Source organism: Gossypium raimondii, chromosome 8 (genome assembly GCF_025698545.1).
Source record: "Gossypium raimondii isolate GPD5lz chromosome 8, ASM2569854v1, whole genome shotgun sequence".
Taxonomy (NCBI): domain Eukaryota; kingdom Viridiplantae; phylum Streptophyta; class Magnoliopsida; order Malvales; family Malvaceae; genus Gossypium; species Gossypium raimondii.
Window position 1 is genome coordinate 3,601,787 of NC_068572.1, and position 24,826 is coordinate 3,626,612.

General features: G+C 32.9%; 3 protein-coding genes across 3 annotated transcripts; 1 reads left to right on the top strand and 2 right to left on the bottom strand.

Moving 5' to 3' along the window:
- The first annotated feature begins 7,255 nt into the window (after nucleotides 1-7,255).
- Nucleotides 7,256-10,536, top strand: LOC105790344 (3-methyl-2-oxobutanoate hydroxymethyltransferase 1, mitochondrial). Its single transcript, XM_012617901.2, has 5 exons — nucleotides 7,256-7,857; nucleotides 8,573-8,779; nucleotides 8,885-9,031; nucleotides 9,875-9,928; nucleotides 10,010-10,536. The coding sequence occupies exons 1-5, from the start codon at nucleotides 7,453-7,455 to the stop codon at nucleotides 10,262-10,264; spliced, it is 1,068 nt and encodes a 355-aa protein (XP_012473355.1). The 5' UTR covers nucleotides 7,256-7,452; the 3' UTR covers nucleotides 10,265-10,536.
- A 482-nt stretch (nucleotides 10,537-11,018) lies between these two features.
- On the bottom strand, nucleotides 11,019-15,631 carry LOC105790345 (mechanosensitive ion channel protein 1, mitochondrial). The gene is made up of 7 exons (XM_012617903.2): nucleotides 15,488-15,631; nucleotides 14,178-15,060; nucleotides 13,785-14,062; nucleotides 13,075-13,175; nucleotides 12,384-12,491; nucleotides 12,043-12,264; nucleotides 11,019-11,451 (listed from the first exon to the last, which is right to left on the bottom strand). The coding sequence occupies exons 2-7, from the start codon at nucleotides 14,993-14,995 to the stop codon at nucleotides 11,359-11,361; spliced, it is 1,620 nt and encodes a 539-aa protein (XP_012473357.1). The 5' UTR covers nucleotides 14,996-15,060; nucleotides 15,488-15,631; the 3' UTR covers nucleotides 11,019-11,358.
- Nucleotides 15,632-20,195: 4,564 nt separating this feature from the next.
- LOC105790348 (uncharacterized) lies at nucleotides 20,196-24,698 on the bottom strand. Its single transcript, XM_012617910.2, has 9 exons — nucleotides 24,537-24,698; nucleotides 24,354-24,434; nucleotides 22,521-22,610; nucleotides 22,199-22,365; nucleotides 21,854-21,923; nucleotides 21,420-21,499; nucleotides 21,272-21,334; nucleotides 21,034-21,110; nucleotides 20,196-20,429 (listed from the first exon to the last, which is right to left on the bottom strand). Exons 1-9 carry the CDS (start codon nucleotides 24,612-24,614, stop codon nucleotides 20,329-20,331), a joined length of 807 nt encoding a protein of 268 aa, XP_012473364.1. The 5' UTR covers nucleotides 24,615-24,698; the 3' UTR covers nucleotides 20,196-20,328.
- Nucleotides 24,699-24,826: the final 128 nt, after the last annotated feature.

Consider the following 24,826-nt stretch of genomic DNA (forward strand, 5'->3'; position numbering starts at 1 on the left):
GTTGCCACTACAAACTTCTTAATCGACTCCTCTAACGGACTGCCATTCACCCAATTCTCATTAACCAAATGATAGAAACCACTATGAAACAACCATCCACTTAAAAATTGAAAAAGTCAATAAGGGTTCCCAACATTATCCTTACCAAACCAGACAGATATAGGACGATGGTCGAACTTAATCCTTTGAAGGTGGTAGACCGTTGTTTTCGGGAGCAAAAGATCCCACTGAGAGTTACATATAACTCGGTCAAGACGCTCAAACACAATACCTCTATTCCATGTAAAATTTGACCATTGAAAACCAAGGTCTTTCAGATTGTAACTTTGGCAGAATCGTTGGAACAATGGGCAGTTACTGGCATATTTCCTCGAGCTTCCTCTTTCTCCTCCTCACTTAGCATCGCATTAAAGTCATCTGTGATCAACAACGATAACCTCATATTATGTGAAATAATACCATGCTCCTTCCATATCTCTTTCCCGACCGTCCACCGAGGACTCCCATAAATCCCAGTGAAAAAAAACTCAATCATTAAGCTTCGAAAGCCACACTTTCAAATGCAAAAACTGAAATTGGTTTACTTCCATCGTTATACTAACATTATCCTTCTACAAAACCCAAATTCCCCCCGAAAAACCACTGGCTTCGACTCTATGAGAATTCGACATGCCAATACTCCCAATTACTCGATCTACCTTAAAGCCACTAACTAGGGTTTCAACTAGAACAACAATACCAGGATCAAAGTCCCGTAGGTACTCCTTAAAAAAGCTGTGAAAATTTGAGTGTCCCGCACCTTAACAGTTCCACACAAAAATATTTGACTTCATAAAATAACAAATAGATCAATAAATCCATCAAACCTGAATTTGCAAAGTCACTCCGAAAAGTCATCCATACTAACCGTACCCACCTTCTCAACCTATTGACTCTCACGGAAACCCCCTGGATTTAGTTCTATCTCCAACTGACTTGAGGTGGCCATCATGGTGTTCATCGTTCGAGGCTCCAAAATTTGTTCACCCAATTCCAACCTACTCACCATTCCCAGGACCGCTTGTTCAACTGGAATAGATATGTCTGTACCGACTTGATTCGGTTCTTTGCTAATGTCGTCGATCTCCAACATGTCCTTTGTTAGAATCTTCTTCAGTGATGCCGGAAGAAAAGTTGGGGAAACCAAGTTCATGAACCCCAAACTTTTGGCTTGGTTTACAGTCTTAGTAGAACCCATATTCGAGTTTTTGTTTTCTTTCAGTCTAACCATCGAATGGTGATTTGGGTCAAGTAAAGCCTAACCTATAGGGCCTACCAATCTTCCTATTAGGCCAAAAATTTGCCCCACCCTCAATACTTCCCAAATCAAACCCTGTTCCATCCTTTCAAACGCCCAATCGTCCACCCATTGATCCATTAGTGGCCAGCTTCTGCTTTTTGGGCTTAGTGCCAGTTTTCAACCCTTTCCCTTTAATAATTTTAAAGCCATTCACCTCCACTTGCAATTTCTCTCCGGATTCTTCCTTACCTTCACCAATTTGTTTCCCTTTGCCAGTCCCCGAAATTTCAGCTTCCATCTTACCAGCTTTTTCCTTCCTTACGTTTAATTGTGCTTGATGAGTATCAATACTCAGGACTTAAGGCCTCGATTTTGCCATCTATGCCAAGGTGTTATTGGTGATAAGTGTATAATTTCTCAATTTAATTGTGATATTTTTTTGTCTTAAATTATGCTATTTCTGTTATTAAATACAGTATTTATATTTTAGTTATTATTGATTTAGATAATAATTAGAGAGCAATGAGTTTAAAGTTTATTTTTGACAAGTTTTTGCGAATTAGACTTTCACTCAACATAGTTTTAATATTTTGGCCAAACTAGAGTTATAAAATCCCATTTTGGGCTTATAAAATACTAGTTTGAAAGGAATTGGAACATCTAGCAAAAGTTGTTTCGAAACTCAAGCCCAAAAAACGTTAGGAAGGCACCCTAAAACAACCTAAAAGTTTGATGCAAAAATTGTCAATAAAGTTGAAAAGTTCTTTTTTATTTAATTAATGGCAGTTTTGTATTTGTCTCAATGGCTTATATGTCAAAAAAGCCCTGAAGAAAATGCAAAAAAATTTAATTATGCCCCTGTATTAAATTTGTACCCAATTAGGTCCTTGTTGTTAATTAAAATAATCAATTAAGCCCCTCTGTTAACGATTTCCGTGATTGACCACGTTGATCGTTAAAATAAATTGATTAACCAACCAGATGATGACACATGACAGTTTCTGGTTTAATCTAATATTTTCTCCTAAAAATGATTAGAAATCATAAAAAATTAAAAATATGAAAATTGAGATAAACTTAAAATTTTTATAAAAAATTATAAATATTATAAAAATAAAAATTCTAATAAATCATAAAATTTATAAAACATATTTAAAATTTTATTAAAACGTATTAAAATTTTATAAAACATATAAATCATAAAAATTATAAAAAAAATCATAAAAACTTGAATTAGATCGGATCAGTTGGTTGGACTGATTAGATTGAAATCAATAAGGGCATCGATTCGAAGAAAGTCATTAGACCGGTTGACTTGAGAATTGGACGGTTGAATCGATTTTTTTAAAAATTTTTATTTTATAATATTTTATTTAATTGAACTGGACAAATTAGTTGAACTAGTAAACCGGTGGTCTGATCAGTTCAACCATCAGCCCGGTTCTAAAAATCTTGGTTAGGATATTTCATTTTGACATATGTTAATAGTTGGATAATGAAATTTTGGTTTGATAGAAATATTAAAAATAAATAAAAAATCGGTTCAACCGCTCGATTTCTAGGTTAACCGGTCTAAAGGTTTTCTCCAAATTGACACCCTTGATGATTTCGGGCTAACAAGTCTAATTCAAGTTTTTATGATTTTTACAAGTTTATATCAATTTTAATATTTTATAATTTTTTTTATTTTTAATGATTCTAATACATTTTTTTTAATTTTAAATAAGTTTTATTAAAATTATATTTTATAATATTTATAGTTTTTTATAATTTTAATAAGTTTATATAAATTTTAATATTTTTACTATTTTTAATATTTAATATTTTTTATAGTTATATTTAGATTTTTATATTTTTTGAGATTTTTATAATTTTTTATGGGAAAAATATTATATTAAACCCGAAGTTGTCATGAGTCTTCGTTTGCTTGGTCTATCAATTTATTTTAACAAATAACATGGTTAATGACGAAAACCGTCAGTGAAAGGACTTAATCGATTATTTTAATTAACAACAGAGACTTAATTGAGTGCGAATTTAATAGAGAGGCTTAATTGATTTTGTTTTTACATTTTCTTACGGGCTTTTTTGGCATCTAAGTCTTTTTCAATATATTATTTTTGTCCTATAAATAGACTAAGAACTAGACATAGCTACTTAGTTTTATTTCATGAATTCCTAAACTTTTTCTAGTTAAAAGAAATTTTTAAGTTTGATTGGCAAAGTTTATGATATTTTATTGTTGTTAATATTTTCTTTTTTCTTTGGTGTTTGCAAATCTTCCAATTTAATTATAAATATTCAGATTTGTTGAATATGTTGTGTGGGCATGTGATCTAACTTAAATAAACTTGTTAAAGTGAGTTTGTTTGTGAAAATTAGCTCTCTCTTGCCGATAAACTAAATCTTAAGCGCGAAGTTATAGGGTTGTTTATTGGTAAAAGAAGTAATTTCAAATGGGCCCCTAAGTTATGGAGACGGTAAGGAGAGATTGGTTGCTAAACGTAACGTCGACAACTATAACTAGTTTACTAAAGATCATTTAAAATTATCTTTGCATCAATAATCAAGCTTACGAATCAAACCAACATTTTACTTTTAGCTAAAGTTTCATCTCATTGATTTTTTTATATTTTATTTTATGATATCTTTTTACGGGTAATTTACCAATAAAATCTCTTTTTTTTTTCAAAATTTACCGAAATGGGCAACTATTTAATTATTTACCGGAATGGTCCATTTTCCGCAAAATCGCGTCCACGTCGGTAGCGATGTCGAGTGCATGCAGAGAAATCACGTCCACATCAGCGACTTCTGGCGTGGACGGAAATCGCGCCCTAGAGGACGCGATTTTTGCGATGGCATGAACGGTTTATGTTTTTAGCTTGAAAAACTTTGAAAGGCCATAACTTTTGGCTCGGTTGTCCGATTGAGACGATTTTTTTATTTGAATAAATTTTGAGATCTACGTTCGACAAAGCGCTTAAAGATGAATAGGGACTAATTTGTAAAGTATAATTTGTTAATTACAGTATAGGGACTAAAGTGTAATTATTTCAAAATTAGCATGAAATTTTGTATTTAAGAATATTTGAATGTTATGGAAGGATGAAATTGAATTTGAATTGAAAAACGAAGCTTAGATTTGAAAATATGACTATTTAGGTTTTAGGGACTAAATTGAATAAAATGGAAAATTTTAGGGAACTTCTCAAAAGTGGAATGAGCTGACTTATACCTATAACAGGATGATATAAGACAATTCTGTAAAAAAAAATCCGGTGTTTACTTCAAATAAATAAGGAAAATAATGATTTGAATGTTTCAAAATTCAATTTTAAACCGAAAAAATCAAAATTTAGGGGCAAAAAGGGATCTTTTTCGACGAAAATTGCGGCAAACCCCTTTCGGCGGTTTGTCAGCGCATAGATCTCGAAAATTTATTCGAAATAAAAAAAATCGTCTCAATCGGACAACCGAGCGAAAAGTTATGGCCTTTCAAAGTTTTTCAAGCTTAAAAACATAAACTGTTCATCCACGTCAGCAAATCGCGTCCTCGTAGGCGCGATTTGTGTCCACGTAAGCAAATCGCGCTGACGTGGACGCAATGTCCTGACACGTACCCTGACGTCGCGCTGACGTGGACGCGATTTCGCGGAAAATGGCCCATTCCGGTAGATAATCAAAAAATCGGCCCATTTCGGTAAATTTTGAAAAACCGGCTTTTATTGGTAATTTTCCCTCTTTTTACCTTGTTTTAATTTTTAACTCCTTATTTTTATTTTACTTTATTAATAAAGAAATAAAATTATCATATGTATCCGTAGATTCCACTATATTCACTATTATCTATAACTGGCAAAGAGTTTATTTTTGGAAATGGAATCTTTTACCTACTATTTTAGGTTTGTAAAATAAAAAGTTAGTTGTCGATAACGTTGGACCACTATTACATGAAATATCGATTAAATTTGCCATTATGCCTATACATTGATAATATTCGGATTCAGTCTCTATACTTAAAAAGCGTAAAAATTAAGTCCTCTTACTTTTCTAATTTAGTAATCTTAGTCCAATCAATAATATTGTTAGTGTTTTTTATATTATCGATCTCATATTAACATAGCAATTAACTTGTCCTCGTATGACGTAATCTATGATTGATGAAAAATAAATATGTTAAGCTAATGAATTTTGACGAAAACTAATAACAACAATAACAATTATTGAACTAGGATTTTCAAATTGAAAAAGAACAAGAGGATTGAACTTTTAAGTTTTGAAATACAGGATTGAATCTCAAATTATGTAGAAGTATAAGGACTAAGCGCATAATTTAACCTGTAATATTTTATATTTTTAGATCAAATTATCCTTCCTATCAGATATTTACTGTTGTAACTCTAAAGTTTTTTTTATTTATTTATCAAAATTTAATAATATTTCAGAGGTTTTTTGTGAATATTATGAACTTTAGAGTTAGAACTTGAGTTGTTTCTCTTATAGTACAATATATCTTACCATCCCACATGTATTAAATATTTTATATCCAACAAATATAATTCGTCCTTTAATGTTTCATTGTTTCCTTTAATTTCATATTAATCGATGTTACTGATTTATAAAAAAATTATAAGATTTAATTGTAACTGTGATTAAAATTTTTATTTGACACTTTAGATGGTACGAGTTTTGATTTTCAATAACTTTTTAGCCTAATACCATATGATAAAAAAAAGATTTAATCATGTCCAACTTATAAATAAATATGATTATCTTTGATATTAAAATTACTCTTGGATTGAAGGTGGTTGTAGGCGACGATGATGATGGGGAGAATTCAATTTCGACATATCACGATAAATATTAAATTAATTTTAAGTGAATTGCTCAGAATTGAGAAAAAAATTCAATGAACTAGCTTATAAATTTTTTAACAATTTTAATAAAATTTTAATTTATATTCAAATATTGTTAGATCAGTTGAACCAAAAATCGAACTAATTAAATTGATTCAACTATTAGTAACCTTTGCCTTTAGTGTCAGCAATGCCATTTTAGATCATAATTTTATGTTTAAGTATAATATTTCCTTTTACCAACAATTGTTTATATAAGAAAAATATTGTTATAAAATTTGATTGTAATAGTGGTTAAAGTTTTATTCCACACCTTAGATGATTCGGATTTAAATCTTTTATTATTATTCTCCTCCAATATCATATGATAAAAATAATAATTTGATCAAATTTAATTCGTGAATAAAACATAATACTCTTCGATATTAAAATTATGAAGACAACTATAAGCAATGATGATAGGAGAACTCGATTCCAACAAATCGGTAAGGATTAAATCAGTTTTAAATGAATCACTTGAAATTGATAAATAATTAAAAATCGAAACAAAATTGATAATCAAACTAAATTATAAAATTTTATAATTTATTATTATTATTATACCAATGATTTGACAAGTTGAATAAACATTGGTATATCAATAATGCCATTTTATATCATAATTTTATATTTAAGTTTAACTTTTTTTCATTACCAAGTTAATACATATTTTATATAACTGTAATTTTATAATATTGGTAAAAATTTCTCCGGACTCTTTTAATTTTAAATTTAAGTAATTAAGGACAATTTTTCGATCAATTATACATGATTTTGATTGGTATAATCATAAATTTAACTCTTAAAATTTACATATTTTATTAATTTAATCTTAATTTAACAAATTTGTCTCGTAACATTTGTATAAATGTGTAAATGTTGAAGTTGAATTTATTAAATTTTTTAGAAATAAAACCAAAATAACAAAATTAAACATTGAAGGCTAGATTTATTATTATACTATTTAAATTATATACAATTGATTGTGATTACTTTTGAAATTAGAGACTAAGACAGACTAATTTGCACAATTTCAAAATAAAGAGGGACTGGACTGTAGATGTCTTTTTACTTATAATATTTAATATTATTCGTCTAAAATGGCGGTGGGAAGTTGGTGCAGGTGGCGCCGCCACCGTCCGCAGCCTTAGACACTAATTTCGTCACTTTACACTCCCCAATGGCATCAATAGCTACCATATATAACAAATCAATTAATTCTCACTTCCCGAAACACACCTTAATCACTTGTTTCTGTGACAATCTCCGACAAAAATGGCGTTTTTACACAAGTTATCCAAGGCTTCTTCACTCGCCGGCGCCTCCCTAATTCGCCGTCGGAGCAACGTCCCGGAGAACACCGTATACGGTGGCCCAAAACCTCAAACGCCCAATCAGAGAGTGACCCTTAACCAGCTAAGGCAAAAATACAAGAAAGGTGAGCCAATCACCATGGTTACAGCCTACGACTACCCGTCGGCGGTCCACCTCGACACCGCCGGCATCGATATCTGCCTCGTCGGTGACTCTGCTTCCATGGTCGTTCACGGCCACGACACCACTCTTCCTATCACGCTCGATGAAATGCTCGTCCATTGCCGGGCCGTTGCTCGCGGCGCTAAGCGCCCGTTGCTCGTTGGTGACTTGCCGTTTGGGACCTATGAGACTAGTACCAGTCAGGTAGGTACCTCCATGAACCAAAAAAAAAAAAAAAAACTATATTACTTGGTAGTGATGAAGAAGCTCTTCATTATTTGAATGAATTCTCATTACATTTCAAGGTCAAAATTATTGTATTATGTTTGTTGTGGGAAGGCGGAACTCAACGGCTTGGTATGGTTTCCAAGTGGTATTTTGTCTCGACTTTATTTAGAGTCTGAGTGCCTTAGGAGGCGCTTACCCCGCCACCTCTTTAAGCACTCTCTCGAGGCACTCAGGCCCGAACATGACACTCCACATTCGACTCGATAACTAAATCCGATTTTGAGATGTCAAGTTTCGTTGCCGGAGCAACTCAGATTACTGTATATGAGGTCAAATGGGCCTACTAATATTGACACGTGGTCTTGTGAGACCAAATACGGAGTCAGGATGTGAATCCTATCTCAAATTAACAAAATAGAAGAATGTCTCAAAACAGTGAAACCATTTCTCGAGACATGCCTCTCCTGTTCTGTCCTCTAGCTTTTACGTATGTTGTTTCTAGACAATACCCTCTGTATCTCGAGACGCACTCAGGCTCTCTGCGGGGTCCAGTTCGATACGGGAAAATAATGATCCATTGAGGGTTCCTCAGCGGCTTCTCTGGAAAGATGGAGCTTTGTAGGAAAATGTGTAGGATATAGTTTGGTGATGTTTAATGTTATTGGCTCATTGCAGTTTGGATTATGAGCAGGCAGTTGATACAGCTGTTAGGATCTTAAAAGAAGGAGGGATGGATGCTATCAAATTGGAAGGAGGGTCCCCTTCGAGAATCACCGCCGCAAAAGCCATCGTTGAGGCTGGAATCGCGGTTATTGGACATGTCGGACTTACTCCACAGGCAATTAGTGTACTTGGAGGATTCAGGCCTCAAGGCAAAAATGTTGCTAGTGCAGTCAAGGTCACTTTCATTTGCCTTTTCTTTCCCCTCTCTTAGGATTTACCTTTGATTATATGCATATGCATGTTTCTGAAATATGTTAAATTTCGGGTTTGGTTTATGCAGGTTGTAGAGACTGCCATGGCTTTGCAAGAAGCTGGATGCTTTTCGGTCGTTTTGGAATGTGTTCCAGCACCTGTGGCTGCTGCAGCCACATCTGCTCTCCAAATTCCCACAATTGGCATCGGAGCCGGTCCTTTTTGCAGTGGACAGGTTTATTTCATACTACTAAACGTAATTCTGTTTGTAGATACATGATTGTTATGATCTGCAGTTCGTAGTAAAAATATTGTGTCTCCACTTTCAGAACTGCCTATCGAATTGTAGTTCAATTGAGCTTTAGAACATTTAGTCGGTTGCCCCATTCCCTATCTGAAAAGCAGAGCTAAGGAGCATTTTCGATTATGGCAACATCCAAAGAGTTTAGAGTTATTAGTTTTATTGGATAAATATCGTCTGATTTTGTCCATAGTCTCTTCTTTACATTTACTGACGTATTTGGCTGATGCTGTTCTAGAGAAAAGCTTAGTTTGATGCTATAACTATGGACCTCAAGTTTTTTTTTTCTTTTTTTCATATACGAACCAATAGCTAATTAGACCATGAAAATGGAGTTTTTACTCGAAAAGGGAGTGTTATGGTTCTGCTGTCCTGCAGAAAACGATTAGGTTTGATGCATAAGTTCAGCAACATTGCTTTCTCCACTCTACTTTCGAGCTTCTTTATAAGCTATGTTGATCGGATTATTCATTTTTCTTAAAGCATCCGTGTCTGGCACATACATGTATCTAGCAATCACCCCCATGTCCCATGTAATACTGTTTACGAGTTCTTATTGAAATGATTGTGTTACTCTTAATCCTTTATTTCATGTTGCAATCGTATTGCTTTGTGTTTGTGCTGCATGATTGTTATATGATATTTGTTTCAGAGAGACTAAAAAGGCTATATTTCGGTATCGTGTTGTCGTATGATTATATTCCTGACCTTTTTAAATTTCTTTTATTTGCTTCACGTACAAATACTTGCAGTTAATCATGATTTTTGTTGATACAGGTTCTAGTTTACCATGATCTACTTGGAATGCTGCAACACCCACATCACGCAAAGGTTAACCGAACTATTGCTGTTTTTATCTTGCAGATTATTTCCTTTGTATAAATAGAATGTACTCAAAAACGGATTCTGCAGGTTACTCCAAAGTTTTGCAAGCAGTTTGCTCGTGTCGGAGACGTCATAAACAAAGCTCTCCTAGAGTACAAAGAAGAAGTAACAAATGGTTCGTTCCCTGGTCCTTCACACACCCCATACAAAATGAATCCCAAAGACGTGAATGGATTCTCGAAGGAGTTGCAGAGATTGGGTTTAGATGATGCAGCATCGGCGGCAAACGAAGCAGCAGTTGAGCCCGAGAAGATGAACATGGTGAACACCGGAAGTAACTAAATTAAGGCCAGATTTCTTCACCTTTTTTTTTTTTTTTACTTCAATCAAATTCATTTAAGAAGCAAATAATGCCATTCTTTTTCGGTATTGCAAATTTTTGGTTAAAGCAATTGGTAGCACAGTTCATTATTAAAAGCTGAATTTATAATTTAATCCTTGCCCATTCTTTTTCATGGTTGAGAAATGGCCTTTGCATGTTGGGAAACCATAATCGGATTGCAGTGATCTTATCTGAATTTTAATGGAAAACCTGAATGTAGCATCCATGGAAACGTGCTTGATGTTTGGTTCATAGACTTTTGAGACTATTTTTATTTTTTTGTGTTTATTATTATTTAAAATTATGGTTTTGATGAGAATTCCTAACTCATCCACATTTTATTTTATTTTAGTTTTGTCATGAAACAAGACCGTTATAATATTAGTTTATTTTTATTACTATTTTAAATTTATTGATATTTTTAAATAATTTTCAGATCCATTTATAACATATTCCTAAGTTTATAAATATGAATATTGCAGATATACATGTAAAATTATAAATATTTAATAGCTAAAGTCTTGTAGACATTAATAAATAGTATAAATTATTAATTAAGTTAAAATAACTTATCATATTTTTAAATATAATTATGAAAACTAAAATAATCAAGAAAAAATAACAATTGATTTTAAAAAAATTAAAATATAGTATCAACTGGTACAATTAGAAATTTCATGAAACAAAAATAGTAATAAAAGATGAATAATGATATTAAAAACAAAAATATGTATTTAAGTATATATATATAGAAGGAGAAAAAAATTGTTGATATTGGCAAAGAATACAGTCCTATACTTCATTGGTCAGCTGAGCCAAAAAAAAAACAAACAAACATTTCACCAAGTCAAAAGCCATTTCTTCACAAGTTCACTGTAAACAAAAATCACTTTAAACTGAACATGTTCCTATCGCTATTGAGTTCCATGATTTATGTCTGTAAATCAGTGCAATGGACATTTCCAGAAACCTGGGATACGATCTCGTAGCTCGGACTCTACACAAGCAATATCATTCTTCATTTGCTGCATCACTGAGTGGTTGTACCTTGGAATCAGGCTCTGCCCAATTTAGCACCATGCTTCCGAATAATCTGGACCGACTGCAGAAGAATATCTTGTTGTGCAGAGTATATTTCATCTTTGCTCTATAGTTACATACCAAACAATAACAATGGAGGATATCAGTGAAATGAGAAAAAGACAAAACACAAGTGAGGCCTAAAGTGATGAATTTTAGAAAAGATGATGCTGCCGAGCTCGCCTGGCATCCTCAACAAATATTGAGGAGGAAAACAAGTCAAGGTTGAGAGCTATGCGTGTTTGTTAGTGCAGATAGTTACGTTTTCACATCTGTTTTATCTGGTGAGATTATGGATGACAATGGAGCGAGCTAGGGGCAAAGGTTACCTTATCTTCGCATAAATGTTTAAATTATATTTAAGGGGTAAAATAGTAATTTTAGAAGGTAGATGGGCGGATCTGATCAAGCATATACCAGAATTGCCTTGCTCCACTGCCCACCTCCTCTTGTTAAAAAAAGAACAAGAAACCCTCCCATTTGGATTGGACTGTGTGAAATCCATGGAGCAAATCTGGGTTTTTGCCATCTCTAAGTGGGATTCAGTCTTAATATGGAACTTGTAAAAGATTAAGGAAACTGGTAAAGCAATGGTAGGTTGCTAGATCGAGATCATACAAAATATATCGGAAAAAAGGAACTGATAATGAGAGATTACCATGCGTCTGAGATTGCATCCAATGGTCAGTTCTGCATAATAACTGTCTATATGAGACAGGAAACAATAAGGGGCCTCCTTTCCCAAGAAAATATTCGAGTTTGATCGCAGCATGTTCTTAATGTCATCTGATATCTGGGGAACCTTGTCAAGTCCTTTAATTTTCAAGGGAATTTTGGTCACCACTGCACGCCATTGGGCACGTGATTTGTTCACAATAACCTAAAAGTTTTACATGGGAAATAACCAAGACTGATGGTTTTGGACATGACTCGAAGGCAATGTGTCGACAAGCAAATAAGCATACTCTCAGTAAAGTCGATGACTTGTGAAAAACAAACCTGACTGGAAAAGAGTGAGTTAGGAACCAGAACTGGAAATTTCTCAGAGTTTAGTAATGTCGTGTTCGTAAGTCCCATTTCCACTACCTGACCTTCTATAGATCCTGCCTGCAATTAAAATATATATATATAACTTCACACAGAAAAGGAAAAAAAAAAGATCAAATCCAAACTAGTCAATATCACAAGATAATCATGAATCATCTGCTACCACCAAAATACAAGGCAATTAGATTATACGGGCACAGTTCCTAGTAAGATGGAATACAAACCAAACATCTTTGGAACAGTCAGGATTACTGAATACCTATATATCCTTATGTTTAAGCATAGATCAGAGAAATAACTGAAGGGTTTATTAGTTGTACAATAAGGAGCAACAGAGTGCATTGGATATACATAACCAATAAGTGCTAACTTGAAAGTGAAGAGTGATTGATTCACAAAAAACCAGGCAATGAGGTACAATAAATTAATAAATAGATCAATTATGCCGTGCACAATTCTCCAAGAAGCCCAATTCTTGATACCAAGCATGAAATACACACTTCAGCCGATACAACGTTCAGAAAATAAAGAAAGCAATTCTATTTCTCCTTCTGGACTTTAACTATGAAAAAGCTGATTGGATCCATTAGCATTGGTGAAAGAAAGAAAACTCAATGAAAATATCAGCTCACTTAGGTGTTACCTTTATTGTATCACCCAATGAAAAAGGTTTTGAGAACTGCATGGACAATCCACTGAGCACATTTCCCAGGATGTCCTTGGCAGCAAAAGCAGTAGCCACCCCTATGAGGAGGATTGAATCAGTTATACGATTATTTTACAGTCAATAACAAGTTATATGTACCATTAACTACAAATATGAAGTTCCAAGAAATAGCAATTAGGCATCATCTCATTTTGGCAACAAACACAAAAACAGCATTTGCAAACCATTGCATATTCTTCAAAATCATTCCAAGAATAAAGATTGATATTTAAAAATACTACAAGAAAAGTCCTAGTGGAGATATGATAGATAAGAGCAATTATGATTTATACCAAAAATTTTGACAAATCGAATGAAAAACTATGATTATATAAACTTAGCATACTACAAGCCTGCTAAAGCTCACAAGCAGCAGGATCAGAAATGTCAAGGAATATGTTATAGACAGATAATCAAATCCAAATTGTACTTTACATATCATCAGCAATATAGCTGAAGTCTAGCCTCTGCTTTAAGTTCAGAACAAGCAAAACATTCAAAATCGTGCAGACAAACACACACAGAGAGACAAAAATGTAAGAGGGAACATAGCAAAGTTGAAAGTATATGAAAACAGAAATGCCACTTTAAATTCAAACCTAGAAAGCCATGCTAAGAGAACATATGCGTTAGCAGAAAATATACACCTCCTATGCCACCGACTGTAAGAATAGATTGAACGGCTACCCCACATGCCTCTGCTAAAGCCATTAACCCAACAACAAATAGGCCAATGGATGAAACTCTGTCCAGAGTTAACAACTTTTCCCGATCAGTCCCTGCTAAATTATGAGTAGCAAGTGCCCTAGCAAGTAGATTTGTTTTCCAACGATATAAAAACCAGACACATGAAAGGATAGCTGCACCCCTCCATGCCTGTGTAACGTATTGTGATGCGATAGTACTTGGAGCCACCATCATGCCACTACAAGTGAAGGCACCATATTTTATTATACATTTGACCCAAAAAAAAAAACATGCAGGAAAAAACGAATAAATGGATGATAAAGAGTTGAATATTAAAATTCAGGACCACTAACATTTGAGAGAATGCCATGAAGGTAATAAGATATCTCACTGGGTCTTCTAGAGCTCCCCAAAAGCTTTTCTCGTATGGAACTTGATTCCCAAGCAAGCTTCCAGAAGGCAGGACTGAAGTTTGAATTGCATAGTTGTGAAATCTTCTTAAAAGCCTAGGCAAGACCACCCAAGCCAATACAGTGCCAGTCAAAGTAAAGCCAACTGGAGCAACCACATCTTTAAGGTACGGATAGGTATCAAGCAACTGTTCAACATGTGGCTTCAGTTTGTTAGAGACTTCTTTAGCCTTTTCCCCAGTATAACCTAGTACATCCTCAGCACTGTGCCAAGCATCTTTGACTTTATCAATCCAATCATTGCCAATAACACCACCGTTACTTACATCTACTCCCTCTCCACCAGAGGCAGCTGAAACTTCAGATTCCACAGGTTTATCTGCCTTGCTACTGAAAGACAGCAAACCCGGTTGATGTCTCAACACTGGGCTTAACGAAACAAAAGGAAAAATACTCCAGAAACGCAATGTTGATGAGGTTGAGGGTAACGCAGACACGGGATTGGTTTTGCGGAAACAGGTATCAGCCAAAGGATCAGATGCTGCAACCCTAATAGGAGTATTCATAAACATTGCAGCAGATTGGGTTTCTCTTTTGTCATAAAAACTATTCAAATGAGCATAAGATGCTCTAACATAGCTGTGATCAGCGATTCTTGTAAGCGTCGTGTACGAACTGTATAACGGCAGTGATGACGGTTTTAAAGATGAATATAAGGAATTTGAAAGTGACCTCAGTCTTGAAACCCTAATTCCAGCCATTATAGCAGCTAAACAAATGAGTGGTACTATGGTACTCACATAGCCCAAAAAGTGAATTTTGCCAACTGCAACCAGAAACAACTCTCGATCATTAAATTGGATATTTGCAACAAACCATTAACACTTATTGGTGCCTTAGTAAAAGCTAAATCTAAACAAGTCAATAACATTTCCATGGTATGTTAAAACAATGTAAATACAAAATATTAACAAGCCCTAAATCTCAGTTTGGATGCTGAGAAAGTGAAAGCAAAACCCACACACACACACACACACGCAGAGGAAGAACAAAGGTAAAAATCCAACAGTTTCCGTCCCAAATTGGTTTTAGTTCATAAGTAATTCAAACTCATGCATAAACAGTCTTGAATGTCAAACATTTCCTCAAAAGTTTCCGATCAATTATTTTTCATTTTCTTTCGTTTTCTCAGCAGCCAAACAAAATGTAAAATCGATTTAAAAATTGTTAAGGATTTAAGTTAGTTTACTGACCTTTGACGCGAATCGAGCTGAGGAAATGTGATTTTGTTTCCCTTGGGAAAGAGAAACAAGGGAGCCTTGCGAGAGGAGCCGTACTGAAAAGTAATAATATAATACGAAATGCGTAGAATATCCTTCCAATACAAATTGTTTTATGTTCGTTTGATTTGTGATGAATAATTTTAGGGGCGATCCAGCGGTTGACATCACAGTATTCAGTGGGCCCTAACCGGTGCTTGTTATGCATGTTAATATTAGATACAAACCAATACCATACGGATATACAAATATTTAAAAAAAAACTAGATTATTATAGTACTATGTAATAAATATATGGTTAAAATATGCTATCAGTCCCTGTACTCTTCCAAACCTTGGAATTTAGTCTCATATTTTTAATTTTAGTAATTTAGTTTCTCTACTTTTCAGATTTTAAATTTAAGGTCCAATTGTTAATACCATTAAATTTTTTCATTAAATTTTTGGTATGACATTTTGAAATTGAAAAAAAACTCAACCGTAGTACGTAACAAAAAATAACGTTGTAATGAACATGAATTTAACGAGAATAATTTTGATAATGTTAACAATTGAACCTGAATTTTAAATCTAAAAAGTAGAGGACTGAATTTCTAAAAATAAAAGTACAAATATTAAATTTTAAATTTAAGAAGAGTACATAGAATTACAATATATTTTAACTTTATTTATAAAAAGTAATAGAAAATCCAAATCAAACTTAAGGTGACATTATAAAGTAACGTTGTGTACTATAGTGTTTTAAGTTCAAATCCTATTATAAATGTATTTTCTATTCTTTATGTAAAATGTATAAAATAAAAATAAAAATAAAATAATTTCAAAATAATATAATTTACTTTGTAAAGAATGGTATGTAGTCATTATTAGACTTGCCTATGAGTCGGGCTACGACTTGGTTCCAAAAAATTTTCGAGCGCAGATTCGTTTTCGACCTGCCTCACACAAGAAGCCCGTTTTTTTATTTAAAAAGTAACAAATTTAAAGTTAATGTTTTATATATTTTCGTAATTAAATTTAAATTTAAAAATATTCTTATTATTTAAATTGAAATTGGATCGCTCCAACCTGAAACATAAAAAATCTTGTCCAAACCCAACCCAAGTAGGGTCAAGCTGCTCACCCCATGAAAAATGTCTAGTCATTATTCAACTATGTTGGTGTCTACTTGACTTATGATACCAGTTAAAATTTTAATATATAGTATAAATATATAAATTATGTTAGATTATGGCATACCAAGTGTGAGCAAAAGGAAGAAATATATTTTAAAAATTAATATAAAACAAATAATGCTTTGGTAAAATATATTTTTATATAAAATTAATATCACCCTCAAATAATATTATTTACAATATTTTAGTAATTACTCGATTATTGGTACTTGATTAACTCGTGACATCAATAGCTAAGTAATGACTAAATTACCGTAAATGATATTATTTCAAAATATACCACAAGTTTTGTACTTTTCACAAATTTAAAATTTAGCTCATGAGCTTTTATTTCTAGGAATTTAATCTCTTTATCTTTCAAATTTCAAAATTCAAGAACATTTATTTTCTTAAATATTTTGGTGTGACATTTAAAAAAAAAACTCGTTTGGTAGCTATTGAACTTAAATTTAACAAAATAATTTTAACAATATCGGACCTAAATTTTAAAAATTTAAAAGCAAAAGGACTGAATTCTAAAATAAAAAATATAAAAACTAAATTTCAAAATTTATAAAAATACTTATCGCGTATTTTAAACAAAATAAATATATCACGAGTTAAAGGTGTTGAACTGTTCATGGTCCAGCAATGGGCTAATTATTTTAAACGTGACTTACCTAATTCCATATCTTGATTCATTCACTTTTTTCAGAAAATAAATAAATAAAACATGCTTTTAAGTGTTTACATTCTTTTCCCATTTAATATTTAATATTTATTTTATTTTAGAAATTTATTCCACTTGGTGTTTCTAAAATATTAATATTGTTAATTTTTTTGTTAAATTTATGATAAACATTTTAAAAATAAAATAAAATCATTACTTGATAATTGTGCAATAATTTTTTTAATGTACTAATAATCCGAAAAATAGAGAAATTAAATTCATTTAAAATGAAAATAAATATACTAAATTCAGATGTACAGATAATACAAAAGCTTAAAACATATTTTAACTCCAAAGTATACTCCTATATATATATATATATATATATATATATATATAAGAGAGTTAATTACACCAAACATCATCAAAATTAAAACCTTTATTTTAAATTGATCCCTAAACTTCAAATTATTTTAATTACATCCCTAAACTATCGATGTCAACTAAGTCCTTTTGTTATTAAAATGTTAATTTAATCGTAAAATTACATGACAAATCTTGTGTGACATAATTTAAAATGAAAATTTTAAATAAATGTTTAAAAATCCTAGTTTTGAGATTTTGAAACTTTTATAATAGATTTATCGTTCACTCTTTTTTTTTCCAGTTTTACTTTATTTTTAGTTTTTTTTCTTTTAAAAGTTTTGTGACAATATTTTATTTCTTTAAAAATTTTATTTTAAATTTAGCTACATAAGATTTAACGTGTCTTTTAATAGTTAAATTAACGGTTTTGAATAAAGAAAAGACTTAATTGTTATAACAACGATAAATTAAAGATAAAATTAAAACATTTTAAAATTTGAAAACCAATTGAAAATAAAAAATCATAATTTAGGGATGTATATTACCAAATAGTAGTTTAGTGGGATTAATTCAAAATCCATTGAATTAGACAAATAATCCCAACTTTGGGATAAATCTATTTTAAAATAGATAATTAAGAAATTATATGATGATTTGTGGCTTATCGCTGATTAGCAGTCTCACACTTCCACTTCGTTACTTCTTTTCATTTACACCACGTGACAACTTAGGCATTTTTTTATAAGAGATTTTTCTTTTTTAATATTAGATTACCACCGTCAACGGAATTTATCAAACAAATATATTTATAAAAAAATAATTTAAAGATGAAATGCAATTTTAGTCGAAAATATAAAAAAATATTTTAAGTCAGTTTCAATTAATGCCACTTGTATTCGTTTGTATTGTCCTATACCGGTAGATACAAAATTGATATTTTAAGCTAATTTATAATTTTTTATTTTAACCATTTTAAACTTTCTACATTTACATTTAAAATCAAGATTTATTAAATTAAATTATATAATTGAGATATATTTGAAAATATAAATAAACTTGAAATGATACACTATAATATGTGGTGCCAATATGTACTAGTATTAAGACGAAACGGTACGCTCACTTAAGAATGTAAATGAGACATTGGTATTTGTAAGCAACTCGAGTTTGAGTTGAAAAAATTCAAACTTGATTCAATAATTATCAAGCCGAACTCATGCTCGAACTATTGATCATGCCGAATTTGAGTTTAATAATACTTTATTCGAATGACTCGTGAAACTCATTGAATTTTTCAAATTTTTATGTTACTAAATTATGTTATTGCCCTTGATATATATTATTAACTGTAAACTTAATTATTGAGTCGAGGTCAAGCTTGAGTTCAAAAATTGGTAAATGAATTTAATCAAGCTTGAGCTTAAAAACAGTTGTTTGATCGAGCTCAAACTAAGTATTGAACTTCGAGTCAAGCTTAAGCTCAAGATTAACAATATTCAGGCTCGACTCGATTACACCTCATGTTCATTGGTATAGTATTGACTATCTTAATTTTATTTTTAAAAATTTAATATCTTTTTAACTTTTTAAATCAGGATTAAATTCTAAATTAAAATATTATAATTAAATATCTAAAATCCAAAAATTAGGAGGTAAAATTAGACCTAAATTAAAATATTAGTATTTTAATAAAGAATATATTTTAAGGATTTTTTTAATATTTTAGTTTTAAGAAGTTTCCGAAACGCAGCCGTCCCTTCTCATCAGCCACAAAATTCTATCCATAAATATAACGCAGTCCCTTCACTCACATTTACCATGCACTACTCTATCAACCCACGCCAACAACCTTCCTTTTCTCCAGATACATAACCCAAAACCTTTTCCCTGTAAAATTTTCTTCATGGGGTTTCCTGCTAGTTACGCCGAAGTTACCTTACCCAAACCCTTGCTTTACGCACTTTCATTACTGTGTTTCATCGGAAATCTAATTTCCGCCCTTTTAAACCGCCTCGGACTCTCCGATTTCATCGAATCGGACATGGTTTGGCCGGAAAACCCGACCCGAACAACATCCGAGACTACCACCGTACCCGCTCTTCTCTTTCCGGTAATAAAGTTCGAGGAGCTCGTCGTCGACCCACCGGCGGACTGTGCCGTTTGCTTGAACGAGTTCGAAAGAGGGGAAGAGATCAGGTGCTTGAAAAACTGTAGACACGTTTTCCACAGGGCGTGTTTGGACCGTTGGATGGATCATGATCAGAAAACGTGTCCACTTTGTAGGACACTTTTTTAAAACAATTTAAATTTAATATAGGGTAAACTATACTATTAATATTTCTATTTTTGTTTTAATAAAAAATAATGTGATTTTTTTAACAGTGTACAGTAACACATATAATTTTCTACCAAATTATTGGTGAATTTACCCTTTAATATATATATATATATATATATATGTATATGTATATGTACATATATGAATTAATAGTGAGAAAGAAAATAACTGAGAATTTTCATAAATAGGTTTCTGAAAATGGTTAGTGTCATCATCCATTAGGCACCAACATATGAGTTGGATATATACTGCATATAATGGTGAAAGGCAATGGCAAAGGGAAAGGTTATTTGAGCTTCTTACTAAAGTCTGAGAGCTGGAGTAGCTGAATTCTGGAAATGTTAGCTGCTTCTTCCCTCTCTTTTTGAGTGTTATATCCCCAGTCACCTGTTCACACAAATACCTTTCTTTCTTAGCAATCCATCCAATAATATAGATCAGCTTCATTTATTCAATAATCTTTTTATTATCTTAGATAATAATATTTTTTAATGAAAAATAAGTGAAAAACTATATAATAACTATGTATTTAAATGAATGAATTCAAATTATGGTTTTAAAATAAATAATAATATTATAAAAAATAAAAATAAAAAAGCAAAAAATCAGTTCAACAAAGTTTTTTAGTCTGGTTCAACCAGTTTCAAGCGATTTGCGGACCATCCAATCTAGTCTTTTTCTTCAGACCAATTTTTGGTCTAACCGATCAATCCGATTCGACTTAAATGACATTGATCAGATCCGGTATCCATAAATTTAGAAAATGGATTAAGACATCCGACGATATTTCCATCAAACAAAAAACGGATTTGGATAAAAGATATTCAATGGTTTATAGATGTCTACTTGAATAATAAATTTAATACCAGATTTTGCAATATCCTAAATCGTAAAAAACAAATTAAATATTGCGAGGTATCTGATATTTTTATCATCCATTGACAGCAGGCCAAATTTCATCAAACTAAAAGCTCAAAAACTCGAATGATACCTAAATACAAGTTCCATCCATCTAATTCTGGTTCTTTGATGACATTCTTCAAGGTTGCAAGCCGATCTTCCACAAAGCTAGTAAAATGAGAGTTGAATTAGTTTCAGTAAGATTAAAAAACCAAACAGGCAGAGAAAAAAAGCAGAGGTAAAATATGGCAATTGAGTATTAGGTAATGGAGATACTGATATCATTATAATCAGAAAATAGTGATGCAAATGATATGTAATGAACGTACTGTAGTTTCATCCCTTGGTGTTCTGGTCTCAGTTGTAGTTGTTTCAGTACTTTCACCTTGGGCCTGATAAAAATATTCAAAAGACCCTTACTATTGTAAGCAAATAAGGAGCAAAATTCCCCAAATGCTTATCAGATAAAATACTAACCCAGTTCCCAAGCCATATATCCTTTCCGGAGGGATAGTTACTCCAGCAAGTTCTCGTAACAAAGCATCCGCGAACCGGCTCTGGAATCAGGCAGAAAGAAAAGGAACAGTCAAAGATGATGAACAACTAACACATTCATTAGCAGGTGAAGGAAAAATTGACCTGTAGACCAAGTAATAAAAGGAGAACCAGGAAAAGACTATGACTGATCTCAACTTTGATACTTTCCTACATTCAAGTTCCTTTTTACCCCCTTTTTCTTTTCTTTTGCCTTGGTTTTCATTTCCAATTCCGGAGACCGGATCAAACTACCGATATATCCACAATGTTTGCCTCTTCGAACTGATAGCAAACTTTTCATCTTGTTCTTGTGCATGTGTGCGTTGTGTGAGAGAGGAGGAAGGGACAATCAGAGTGAAAGAAACTCACAGCACCTGTTTTGTAGTGACTATATATATAGTTGAGCTAGAGAATTTAAGGGCATCTGGAACACCTGGATAAAACCTGCAGCATAAGCATCTTCAGTTCATTGCTTGATGCAAAATGTGCCATTACAAAACTCGAGTCTTAAAGCATGTGACATAGCTGGTTTAACATCTGTTGTTACTAGTTAGCTTCTCTTTTGCTTTACATTTGAGTCATATACTTATTGATTCGTCTATTAACAATTTTGATAAACATATTCACATCAAATACTTTAGGTTCATTGATCAAGCCGATAATAGAAACATTGCATCTCTGGCCTAACTCCAACTTAACAAGCTTTAAATAAAATATACCTATTTGCACCAATCCAAGTTGCTAGGTCATTGTCCATCCATTCATCCCTAACCTTACCGAAAAGATCAATTAAAGCATCCCTGTTTTCATCCCATTCTTCCATGATTACTGGCTTTATTTTTGACCAGTTCTCTAAAATATCTTCAACAGTTAGTCCTTCTGCAACCTTACAAATTGAACCATTGGCTTTAGGTCCAGACCAATATTATAGAAAGAAATCTAATTAAGAATAAAGTAAAAATGAATCATAGTGGATCTTAGATACTCCATATCGAAAATATAGCTTCAAGGCAGAGTCATGGGCATTATTTTTACACCCACCGAAGATTTCCGAATCGAAGGTAATCTACTCTCCACCAACAACCTCACAAGTAACAGATTCTCATACCCCGTTTCGACCACAGGTCGCACCTGTGACATTATAAGACATTAGTTTCAACATAGCAATCATTCATAAATTCCAATTTTTAGCTTAGACATTAACTATCGCCCAAAACATGAATAGCAATTCTTTTTAAGTTTCAAATACAATACTGTGTAGCTTATCTCTTATCAGTTTTACAGGTTCTTCAAGAAGTTGTGGAGACTGCAAGGTGAGTGCCAAAAGACAGCTTCTCTTAAGCTTGATACCTATGATATTTTTCCCCTTTCTTCTGAGATGTGTACTACTGTTAAACTATGCAGCATAGCATGTGAAATATAGGCTACCAAATTTCTGTTTGGAATTACATGTACAATGCTTCATATAAGGATGATACAAACTCATTATGTTGGGAAATAAAACTCCCATAAAATTCCGAAGAAACTGAACGAATTGATAAGATAGTGACTAGCACCTTCTAATTCAATAAGCAACAAACAACAAAAAATCAACCATGCATTGCTAGCAACCTATGTTACTTGGACCCAAGGGAGAGTTTAGAATAAGGTATATGCTCAACCATTTCTAATTTTTTTTGGAGGATCATACATTTAGGGGTGTAATAGAGTTGAGCCGAGTTCAAGCTATAAGAAGCTCAAGTTCCACTTGAAATTCAAGATCTGAAACACGGTTCAAACTTGATCGAGTTGTAATTTTAAAGCCCAAACTCATTTAAGATAAAAATTAAACTGCTTGTGCTTGCTCGATCAGCCTTAATTAAGCTCGTTTATTAGTAAAAAATAGGTTCAATTCTAATGCTCGACTTCAAACTCAATTATTTATGCTCAAGCTTGAGTTCATATTGAGATTTTCACTACTAATTAAAAATATAAAATTTGATTAAGTTACAAGCTACTCGAATCAAATATTTAAAATACTTGAATTCAGCTCACTCAATAGTTCAAGCTCAGCTTAGAGGTGCTCATGGGCCGGGCCGGGCCGGGCTGGGTTTAGTCCGGGCCCAAAATATGGGTCTGAAATTTTGCCCAGGCCCGGCCCGGAAAAAATCATAAGCCCGGGCCTGGCCCGGCCCGGCCCATTTTTTTTAATAAATATCAAAAATTTATTTTAAAAATTAAAAAAAACATTTTAAAAACATTTTAAAATTAAAAAATAATAAAAAATATTTTAAAAATTAAAAAATTTAAAAAATAAATATATTTATTATATCAGGCCGGGCCGGGCCCAGGCCAAAAAAGTGGTGCCCGAGGCCCGGCCCGTTTCCTAAACGGGCCTTGTTTTTTGCCCAAGCACATATTTCGGGCCTATATTTTTACCCAAACCCTCCCATATTTCGGTCGGGCCGTCGGGCCAGGTCGGGCTGTCGGGCCGCCCGGCCCATGAGCACCTCTAGCTTAGCTTTACAATGACAGAGCGAATTTGAATTTTCCGCAGCCAAATGCAAATCCTTAAGAGTAAAGGAAAATCCAGGAAACTCAGAAAGCAATCATCCAAAGGAGGTGAAGATTAAGATCGGGTGTAACAGTAGGCAAAACCTGTCATCCCTATGAAAATTCCACGCAGCCTCAACATGAAACAAAATGGTGGAAAACCTTAAAAATTAGAACAGACAACAAAGGCCAAGTTTCAATTCAGTTTTGAATGTTGAAGAACGTTGCATTTTGATTTTGCATCTAATTTCGACTTCCAAATTCCAAGTTCTTCGACAATCAAGAACAATCAAATTACTCAACTAATTATGAAAACCAAACAAAAAAAATTCAAGAGCTTACGATATGCATCTGATCAACAATCCAGTCTTCCAAGACCGAATCCACACCGTCAAACAAAGCCGGCCATCTCACTTTAGCAGCCTGAAAATATGCAATAAAAGGGGAAATTTTCAATAAATAAAAATAAGGTAAGGAATTATTAGATGGTAAAAGCAATGGAGAAGAGAGAAGAAATGAACTGGCCTTAACAGCAGAGATGGAACTTTCTCCACAACTATCGCAGAGAACTCCATCGAAATCCAAAGCGTATAAATCTCCCATTTTCCTTCTTTAATTTTCTTGCGCTTTCTCGGCTGGGATTTTGGAGATAATCTGCTCGTGAATTCGTTTTTGACGCCCGCCATTCATCTCCTGTTTATAACGACAAAATTTGCCGCGTTGCTTCCCAACCAATTGTCATGTACCACGTGTCCCGTTGCTTCCCATCTGAAAGGCTTAACCTAAGCTTACCCAAAAGAAAACCATACCCAAAT